The following is an 11,122-nucleotide window of genomic DNA, read 5'->3' as shown; positions in this document are numbered from 1 at the left end:
TTTCCACCACTATATCATGAGAACATAATCAAATCGAGATCATAATCCCGTGTTTGAAGATATCCCAGTATTGTTACAACACCAGCAACATTATGCTTAAAGTTAAATCAAATATTGCACAAGCAGCTAGGTCACCAGAATTGGCTGCTAATGCAGCTGGGAGTTGGGTTGACGATAACCGGAATTAGAAGAACCAAGGAAATCACAGAATTATCATATTCTGGCATCATGGATATATATATATGTATATAATATAACCATTAACCAACAAGAACTATAGATGAACAACACAAACATAGAAGATCTGATTCTTTGATCTGATTACAAGAATATTAACAACCAACAATCACACTAGCTGCTGCAGATTACAAATTTAAATCGGAAATGGCGAAAGGGAAAATACCCAATAAGCTACCTATACAACCACACAACCACTGCCCCACTCAAATTATATAAGTAGAAAAACCTGACAAAAAGGTTAGCCCAAGGTCAATTTTCTTCCTTTTTTCTTTTCTTTCTTCTCATTTCTTTCTAAGCAGAGGAATTTAAAAAGTTTTCTATGTCAGTTGCACACCGATGATTTCTTCCTCTGATTTTGTTCTCTTCTCTTTCTTTTCTCAGCAAGTTTCCACTGAACAAACACAAGACAGGGTCTTCGGCATGCAAGTTACAATCTTATAATCAATCACCAAGGGAGAAATAAAAAATAAAAAATAGGGAAAGGGACGAAACGAACAAGGCCTATGCAGATTTACTCCATACTGCTGGTGCCCCTGTCAGATTTTTGTCATTGTGTGCTGCGCGTTAACCCACTTCGTGATACATTTCTGCACATATATGAGGACCAGTCAACTAGCATATAATTGGGAGAGGGGGTAAGGGGGTTAACCATGGCAGAATATGAAACATTGTGCTGAGTTTCTAAAATAGACAGCAAATTCCTTTTCCGCAGTCTAAATGAGCTTTAATGAGTTGTTCTATATCCAGAGGGATTTTTAATCAGTATCTTAAGGATTAGTATCGCAAAAACTAACTTAAACTACATTAGCATCAACTAGTAACACAATGAGATCTTATACCCAAAACAAAAAATAAAGTAATACGATGAGATAACACCCATATTTTGTCTGTACTGTTTATTAGAAAAAATGTCGATTATAGATGCAAAGAAGTCAATACCTTCATCTAGACCCCAGCATCCTCCTACTAGATCTCAATTTAGATTTTTGCTATTATTTAGAAGCTAACTTGTAAAGAAGGTGCCACAATACTTTTAGGTAAGGCCACTCTACCCTAGATTCTGGATAGAGTGCTCATCAATAATTCATTTTGTCATTGTCAAGGTAATCACTAATCAGGATGACTAACTTAGCACATAAGTTGTTAAGAAAGGATGTTTTACAAATACAAATTACAAGTACCTTCCAGGAAGCAGCTGAGCACTGCTGACGGGACCCTTGGTATTTCCAAACCGCTTGGCCCTATTTTCATGTTCTTTCTCCACACGCATTGCAGCTACCTCCTTCTCCATCGCAGCTACTTCCCTTCTCATCTTCTTTGCCTCAACCTCCATTGCCTTAGTTAATGTCTCTACTTTCTTTGCTAACATCTGTAAACAGCAGTTGCAGCAAGATCTTATCAACCGTTAAGTATGAATTATAAAATCATACAACAAAGAGGAAGTGAATACCAACCTCTATAGCATCATCCTTATCTTTGAGGCTTTGATCTTTCTCATGACCAGCTTTCCTCAAAGATACGACCTCTTTCTGCAGCAAATCATACAACACTCCTGGAACACTATCCTCAGTATCAGCTGACTGCAATTCATTGGACTTGTCATCCAGATTTCCTTTCCAAGTATTAGGTGTTTCATTGTCCTTGGTTGCATCACAAGACTGATTGAATGGTCCATTTAAAAGCACTTTACCCCTGTCTAATGATCTTGTGCCTCCATCAAATGATTTTGATGTTCCTTTAGCATGCTTCAACACTGTACTGGTACTAGAAGACAATGATCTCAACTGAGACGGTGTTCTTTTCGACAAAAAGCCATTGGAGGTCAGCTTTGAGATGTTATCAGCTCCACCCAGTGACTGACGACGAGAAGGCCCATTGCTGGCACTTCTTCCCTCAGGTGTACTGCGACTAGTACCATTCGAAGATCCTCTCAAACTCTCCTCTAGCACTTTGAGCCGCAGATGATACTTTTCCTTAAAAATGAAAAACAAATGCTTTAATATCAAAACCAGAAAACAAAATACAGCCAAAAATTTAATACAGAGACTGCATATTAGATTATTACTTTCAACTGTGCTTCAGACTTGGCAGCTCGCTCAGTGATAGCAAGCTTGTCACGAAGTTGCTGCATTTCTCCCTGTAATGACAAAGAATTGAAATGAGCAGCACATACAAAAGAAAAGTGAAGACAATTTCATTCGAAGAAAGAAGCTGCTAGCAAGGGCTCAAACATATAAAGATAAAGAAGCGAAAAATCAACACTCTTAACCTGCAAGAATCTCCGTTCCTCAAGCCATTGTTTCACAGGCATCACTTTGTCATTGGCATCTTTCCATTCATTGGCTACAACTGTGGCCACCCTGTTTGCGGTTACCTTTGCACGGGCCAGCTCCCTGTCAAGCGTTTTCCTTTCCTCCTAAAAACAAAAGAAAGTCATAGCCACTTTGAGAATTGACTCTTAACATAGAAACTAATAACAAATATAAAAAAAATTGATTCTCTAATGTTTGGCACAGTACATTCATCTCCTGAACTTTCCTCTGGTAGTCCCTTACAGCATTAGCAGCTGCACCACCAGCAAGAACAGCCTCTTCAAGCTCATGTACAGTCTGGGTAAGCTTTTCAACCTCTGCAACCTTTTGTCGATGCATCTTGTCCAAAATTTTGTTTTCTTCCTAATATACAAAACCAACAAACAAATAACTACACCTGAGCTTTACACATAAGTCTAGAAAATAAAATAAAAAACTCCGAAAGTTCAAAAAAGAATTAAAAATAAAAATGCTTGATTGGAGTACCTGGCAAATTTCTATCTGTTTCATTAACTCTTGATTTTTGTTTTGTAGATCATCTACCATAGAGGCCTTAGCCAAGGCAACCTGAACAGTCCTCTCTGCTTCAAGTAAAGCTGCTTCTTTGGACTTGGTTAGACGATCTAAAGCTTTGTTATCATCTTGAAGTTTTGCAATCTGTAAGGATCCCAGAATTTATTAACTAAGCGTGTGGAAGATTGCACACTTATCAAATTCCTAAGATGAACCACCATGTATGAAGGCATAAGTACCTCTTGCCTAGCAAGCTTAAGCTCAGCCTCAAGGGGAGCAAGAATAGCTTCAATTGGAGGCATATCATCATCCTTCTGAGCAGCATGAACTCTTCGAAGTGTGGCTTCAGCAGCAAACTGAGCTGCCATGGAAGCTTTCTTCTCATCATTGATTTTCTTGATTTCAAGATTCTGCAAAACATATTTAATTGAATAAGTATAGAATTATGCTACCACTGAGAACATCAAAGCAGGAGTTGAAAGAGGTTTAAAGCAATACTTTGCTTTCAATAAGAGATTCTGCTAACTTGAGCTTCTCCTCCACCTTCGAGAGTCCATCAGTAAGCTATGGATAAAAAAGGAACACAGAAAAGCAAGGTCAGCACCAATCAGAACCATATACCAGAGTACCAATGCATGGAAAAAAAAAAAAGGCCCCGAATCAAATGCACCATGCAAATCAAAATTGAAAAAAAAAAAATTGACGCCAAACAATGATAAAACAAAATCTTTCAACAGCTTCACCAGTAGACGCAACACATTCAACCACTATCATACACAATGAAAGCAGTACACATCAGAATTTGTATAATTTGATATCCCAGCATGTCTGTCCCTCATTCATTTTAAAGAAATACAGGCATTGGTAAATTTGAAAGCCACATTTGTATTTAAGCTCTCATATATTAGATGCTGAACAGCCAAAAAGCTTGTAGCAACTGTTACAAAATGACGAATTAAAACGGACATACAACAAAGCATCAACAATAGAAGCATATACAAAATAACCAAAGAGCAATTAATACGATTTTAAATTACAAATATGAAGATAATATTGAATGCCAATAGCATGACTTCTTTGATAGTTACATCAAATAACATTAGCATAAACAGGCTGCCACAGAGTTACATACACTTGAACCAGTTTTAATCACCTCTGTATTACAAATGAAATATGGCAGCTAATATAAATGCGATAAGTAAGAATAAGATAGTCATCTAGAGTGTAAACTTCAAATCAACAAGCAGACAGAATATCAATAACATGGTAAGATTACTACGATTATACAAAGATAGGCATGATACTGAATTCATCCAAATAAGTCAATTAAAGATAACGACTTCTCAGAGGATAAAAGGAAGATATTTCTCCCTCAATTTGGACAAAGTACATTTCTGAGTGGGGCAGGCATAAACATGTAAATGGGTTTATTTCTCTACAATTGCCAGGATCTATACGTTATATTAGCAACGCATAACAATAAAAAGGATTACATAAGTTGAAAATGTTACAAATCAAGCATTATTTAACATTTAATTAAAGTAATAATAAAATTTCCACTAAAAGCAAGCTGTAAGCCCACTAAGAAATTAAAGCAAAAATAGTAAATGAAGCTAAAACGGCCAAAATTTGAAAATGGTTAAGTTAAATAAAGCCATTAACAAAAGTAATAAATAAAAGATAAAAAATGACCTCTTCAACAGCCTTCTCTCTTAACCGTTCGGACAACCTCAAAGCCTTGATCTCCGCTTGCGCTTCCCCTAATTCTCTGTCCTTATCTACAAACACCCAAAAAAAAAAAAACAAAAAAGAAGGAAAATAATAAAAACAAGATAAATAAATAACCACCACAAAACGCAGCCAAAAACAACACGACTCAAGTCAAAAACGACCAGATCGAGCCACATTACACACCTCTGACTTCATTCTCCAACCGATTCAACTCCACCTTGACCGGATCCGACCCGTGCAGCAACGTAATAAACTCGTTATCAGCATCGAAGCTCGGCCTCACCGACGCTCGCCTCCTCGACGAGCTCTTACCTCCCTCCTTGAAAGACGCCGACACCGTCAACGGTGCCGACGGAGTCGCCGTGACAGAAGCACCTCCGTTAACCTCCGGCGCCGCCACAGCAACTCCGTCGCCGTAAGCCTCCGCCATTATCTCCCCCGATCTGATCGCCTACTTGACCTAAAACCTACCACTGACACACATCCAAATCCGTCAAGATCCAAAACGGCAGCGTTTAGATCCAAATGCTGGCGGTCGGAACTGAGAAATCTTCAGCTGGAGTGAAGTGAAGATTGAGCTCAAAATGGAGAAGACGAAGAAAGAGAGAGAGAGAGTGTCTGAGAGTTTGTTTGTTTTGGCTTTGGCTTTGATTTGATTTGATTTTTCTCTCTCTAGATTGTGATTTAAATCTGATTGAGTTTTCTCTCTCTTTCTCTCTCTCTTGTCTGAGACTCTGAGTATAGAGTGACAGTGTGTTTTCAGAGTGATTTAATTTTTTTACTCCTTTATGTTTAAGATTGTTACGTTTACACCCTTTATTTTGAAATTTTAACAAACACCATATTGGATGGTTGAATTTTAGCCCAATTGTTTATAAATATGAATTGTTAATGAATAATACTACGCTAATAAAGAATCTATACAAAATTTTTCATTAAAGTAATGTGTTAAAATATAATTAGATGAATTAATATAAAAAATAAAGTTAATAAATAAATATTAAATAATAGTGAATGACATGATAATACACTTTATATGAAAGACTTTGTATAAACTCTTAATATATATATTATATAGAGTCTGTTTGACTAAGCTTATGAAAATTAGCTTATAAGCCGCTAGTGTTTATAAGCATTTAAAATTTTAAGCAGATAGGTGTTTAGTTAAAGTACTTATAAGTGACTGATAAGTAGTTGACATTTTGATAAACTGTGATTTACAAGTACATTTTATTATTAAAATGACTAAAAAGGATACCATATTATTTTATCAATTAATAAATTATATGATGGAATTTTAAAATTAAATAGAGTGCTTATAAGCTGCAAACCCCACCCAATCCTTTTTTTTTTTTTATTATTATAAAGTCAGTGTATAAGTCCAACAAAACTATAAACAAACAAGTCCGTTTAATTTTAAAGCTTATAAACTAGTTTGACCAACTTTTAAGCTCAGACAAACACCCTCGTAATATTACTCATTGTAAATTTGGATATTAATTCAGTGTAAATTGGAATTTATGCTACTATATAAACAAATAAAATGAAAGAAATCAGCGTTGGAGTTTGGAATTGTTGTTACATATGGGTTTAAAAGTTCTCTAGTCAATGCTAAAATTACACAGGATTATTGATTTCTCGAGACTCACATCTTATCTAATCAAGTAAAAGTATAACTATTTTCGTTTTATTAGTTTCAATTTTCTACTTATCATAATATTTTTATACTTATCCTAAGAAAACAATAACACATGCATTTTTTTTATTAGTAAAGATTGGCTCACAATCTAATTTTATAAATTTTCTCTTATAACCCTGACGTAGTAGCTCGCAATTGGGTAAGTAAGACCGAATACAAACTAACTAATTATAAACTGTTATATTGGAATTATGAGAGAAAATTTATAAATTTAAATTATAAGTATAGTATTACCTCTTTTCTATTTTCATTTTAGTACTTTTAGAAAATTATAAAGAATGTATATATTTTCCTTTTGTGGGTAAGTAAATATTAGTTAAAAAAAAGAAAGAATTTACAAAAGGCTATATAAAAATGGGCCAACCTACATAAGTGATAGGACAACCTAACCTACCATATAAATAACGTATATTATTATACCTTAAACTTTGAATACATTTTTAAAACAAAGACACTACCTAAGTATCGATATAGAAGTTGTCAAATATAAACAAAAGAAAATTTATACTATAAGAAAAAGGAAAAGAAGTAGTTGGATAGATCAAATAAATGAGCATAATTGTAAAAATAAACAACATGATTAGCTCATTTTTTTTCTTTTATTTATCTTATTAATCTCTATGTTAGGGTATATTGATATTTTAACAATGATAGGGTGTTAAAGTCATTATCTGAAACCTGAGGGAGTAGATGGAAATGAGGAATATTAAAAGATATAATACGACGTAAGGTTAGTTAGCTGTTTAGCAACAGACGCTTTGCTGTTAAGCAGACACGAGAGCGTGATAATAGGAAGGAGCGTGTTTTATGAATGTGACTATTATACCGTCCGTCTCATATTTTTATTTAATTACTTTCTCTCTTTAAAAAAAAATTAATTATATAACTTAACATTTTATATTAGAAAATATATAATTTGTAATTTATAATACTATATGCTTACCGTTTCAATATTTTTTTGTTTTTATTTTTAAAAACACATAGTTAAAAACAAAAATATATAATTATATTAAGACTATGTTTGAATACAGTTAGATTTACTCGTTGAATTGAAATAATATTTTATATATAAGAATACATCAGTGTTTAAATATGATCATGATATAGTTATATTAGATCAATTAGGTTAGAGTATTATTATTATTATATATATTTTTTCTCTTTTTTTTTCTGTTTTAAGAACCAAAAAGAGGAAGAAAAAAAAATGTTATAATAAATCTATTATTGTATAATATTGATTACAATTATAAGGAACAATTGTTATGCTAAAATAATTTTAAATAGAGAATTAATATTTAGGATTTATTATTTTTTAAATATTTATTTTAATAAAAAAGATTTCTGATATAACTTTTTCACTTTTGGCATTCGGTTACTTTCTTAGCAAAAGGGCCCAAGGATAACCTAAGCGGAATGCGTAATGCGCACACAACGAGCTAAAATCATAAATCATACAAGGTAAGGTATGGGTGCGTGATGCGCACGCATGCGCTTTATAGTTTAGAGGCTTTCGTGTCTGGTTGCGGTAGCTGTACTTTATTAATAAGGTCATGTTTCTTGCTACTGTGGATTTTGTTAAATATAGAAAGCTTTTCAAGTTATAATTTAGATTTTTATTTTTATTAAATAAATTAAAAATTTATCATTTTAAAGCTAAAATCCAAAATTGATGATTTCATTAATGACTACTAAATTTGACACCCATGAACATAAAACAAATATGTCTAATCCATAGAAATGGAATTTAAATATATTTATATAAACTAAATCATATTACTACTTCACTGATATTTCCATATAAATTATCTATAAAAATTAATTAATATTTACATAATATTAATTGACTGTTTTCTGAGTTGATTTAAATGTGGAATTTAAACTCATACCCTATACAAAAATCCAATTGATCCCATAGTAAAACAAAGGAAGAACAACATTATATAATTCAATTAAATAACAATCCACTGTAATTTAAAATCGTCATGCACTAATTTTCAGAAGTTTAACCCTAAAGCTTAGGTTAATTTCATCCACCTTAAAGAGATCGGAAATATCAAGCTTCCTAATAGTGTTTTTTAAAAAGTACTTAAATCCCAATATTTTATATTTTTTTTTTATATATACATATATAATTGTAATGGGATTATGATAATTTTAAAGGGTATTTCATATATTTTTAAATCATCAAGATTCTTGAGTCTTACCGTCTTTCATTCACGTAAAATTAATCGTCATTTTTACAAACCACATAAAATAAATTATTATATCAATTTATATAAAAGTATATGTATGAGTAGTCCATAAACTTTACTCAAAAGCTACTTCAAATCGCTTTCATCACAAGGCATAAGTGCTTTTGTCATAGTCTCTCTCACAAGTTCTTTGGAGAAACAAGGAAGAGGATTGCCTAGCAGTGCCTAAGGCCTGAAGGCTTAAAGCAACAACAAAAGCNATCTTTCATTCGCATAAAGTTAATCGTCATTTTTACAAACCACATAAAATAAATTATTATATCAATTTATATAAAAGTATATGTATGAGTAGTCCATAAACTTTACTCAAAAGCTACTTCAAATCGCTTTCATCACAAGGCATAAGTGCTTTTGTCATAGTCTCTCTCACAAGTTCTTTGGAGAAACAAGGAAGAGGATTGCCTAGCAGTGCCTAAGGCCTGAAGGCTTAAAGCAACAACAAAAGCACTTCCTAGAGAAATCCCTTGTGTCTTCTCACAAATGGTGAGACAAGTGAAACACAAAGGATAGTGGAAATCAATTTCGTAGTGTCTCTTTAAAGGACTCTCTTAAAACTAGTTTAAGCCAAATGTAGAATATCCTAAATAAAAGTCAATTCCCCATGACAAAATATTATCACGTTCAACGGGTGAAATGTAATATTTTTATTCATCACGATACAAACTGAGAATTTTGATAAAAATATATACATATTTCAAACGGTCACATTCAACAAACGAAATATAAGATTTTTATTATAAAATATAGTTCTTTAATATGTTTAATTACGCTTGTAAATATTATTTATAACTTTTTACATACAAATGGTATAAAATGAAATATTAAAGACAGAATGATGTAATCCTAAACTAATGATGTTACATTAATTTGTATTTATAGCATTAATTTTAATAATAATAATAGTAAATAAATAAGTAAAATACATATGAGAAGACATTAGTGTTTTTGGGATTGATAGAGGAACGAAGATTATGGAAGTCACATCTTATGACTACTAAAATGATTAGCATAAATTTAGTTGATAATGCCAAGTTTTGGGTAATGAATGGGACGTTAATTGTGGTAATTAAGTACCTAAATCAATTGATTATTGAAAAAGACTAATTTATCATGTAAATAAACAATACCTTCTGTTAGGAATTTGTCAATAATAGAGGCAGAAACAAAATCGTTTGTCATAATAGATATGTAAAAACAATATAATAACAGTGGTTGATATATACCATTCACGATGGGTCACAATTCATGTCAATATCAATTCCTATACTTTTTTTTTTTATTTGATAAAGTTGCTCTTTGAAGATTTTGACAAAAATAGAAACAAAATTAGTGGGTTCCAAATTTCAATTATTTCACTTGTGAAATTTTGAATGTTTGACTTAAAAAGAATGATGATTTTGATGTCCTTCAAATTACACTATATAGGATCAAATTCATAGCTCTTATCAACTTAATTATAATTATAATAAAATTTATAAGATGATAAGTCAAGTCAGAACCTTGTCATTAACAAGATTGTCGAATTTTTTTATTTTTTTATATTTGCAAAACCTTTATAAATTTAATTTTGTTACTAAATTTTAGGGATATTTATGTCATTTTGAGATTATACGGTTAAATATAATGATCAAAATCATCAAACACTTTAAATTATCGTTATATGTAATTTTAAAAATTTATGTTTGTCATTGTGGTTTTATTTTCTTCAAAAAAGTGTGACTTCCAACCAACGATATTCGAATTTGTGTTGTAGCCCAATATTTATCCAAAAAAAAAATTTAATTTTGTGATGTGGAGGGATTATGATTAATCTGCCTAGGATTAAGATTTAATTTAGTTTAAACTTTGTTGAATTGTGATTAATAAATAAATAATTAATTAATTAAGTAAGTAAGAGGAATATGATGACATGTCCTATTAAGTTGTCCCATGTAAAAATGTCTAAAATTCTGTGCACATTTTGGAGGCAAACGAAATAGTATAAACTGACAAAGAGTAAAGCAAAAGTTGGAGAGGCTCAGCCTTTTGATAACATTGCTCTTCCTTCAAGAATCAAACTTCAGATAAAGAGACAAGATAAGTGGGCATGTTTTATTTCATCTTAATTAATTTTATATTAAATTATACGCTTAACAACAAATCAATTAAATAGTTTCCAATAACGTTACCGATTAATGGTATCATAGTACTATTACATCATACGTATTTAGACTAATCCCGGTAGATGATTAAAAGAATATCTTACCATTATGATCACCTACTTAAATCTTAAAAATCAAGAAAATTTGAACTTGAAATCGTATACCTTAACTATATATCTTAGTATTTGTCCTAACAATTGAACTACCTAAGGTTGGGTTGATCTGTACCACACC

At 31.8% G+C, this 11,122-nt stretch overlaps 1 protein-coding gene across 1 annotated transcript; it reads right to left on the bottom strand.

The window, feature by feature from the left end:
* Nucleotides 1-275: 275 nt before the first annotated feature.
* LOC116137336 (microtubule-associated protein 70-2-like) lies at nt 276-5,522 on the bottom strand. The gene is made up of 11 exons (XM_031423025.1): nt 4,980-5,522; nt 4,758-4,843; nt 3,564-3,629; nt 3,305-3,475; nt 3,039-3,209; nt 2,760-2,915; nt 2,510-2,656; nt 2,306-2,377; nt 1,695-2,213; nt 1,422-1,609; nt 276-827 (listed from the first exon to the last, which is right to left on the bottom strand). The coding sequence occupies exons 1-11, from the start codon at nt 5,224-5,226 to the stop codon at nt 788-790; spliced, it is 1,863 nt and encodes a 620-aa protein (XP_031278885.1). The 5' UTR covers nt 5,227-5,522; the 3' UTR covers nt 276-787.
* Between the last annotated feature and the right edge of the window lie 5,600 nt (nt 5,523-11,122).

This window comes from Pistacia vera, unplaced genomic scaffold (assembly GCF_008641045.1).
Source record: "Pistacia vera cultivar Batoury unplaced genomic scaffold, PisVer_v2 Contig323, whole genome shotgun sequence".
NCBI lineage: Eukaryota > Viridiplantae > Streptophyta > Magnoliopsida > Sapindales > Anacardiaceae > Pistacia > Pistacia vera.
Note: the sequence above shows the minus strand (reverse complement) of the source record. Positions and strands in the feature narration are given on the sequence as shown.

Bases quoted from the DNA above. Each gene is read 5' to 3' on its own strand.
- LOC116137336 (XM_031423025.1), bottom strand. From the start codon at position 5,226: ATGGCGGAGGCTTACGGCGACGGAGTTGCTGTGGCGGCGCCGGAGGTT. The intron at 3,630-4,757 runs GTCATTTTTTAT...TTTTATCCATAG, and splicing joins GAGAGAAGGCTGTTGAAGAG to CTTACTGATGGACTCTCGAA. The intron at 1,610-1,694 runs GTTGGTATTCAC...TGCTGTTTACAG, and splicing joins ATAAGGATGATGCTATAGAG to ATGTTAGCAAAGAAAGTAGA.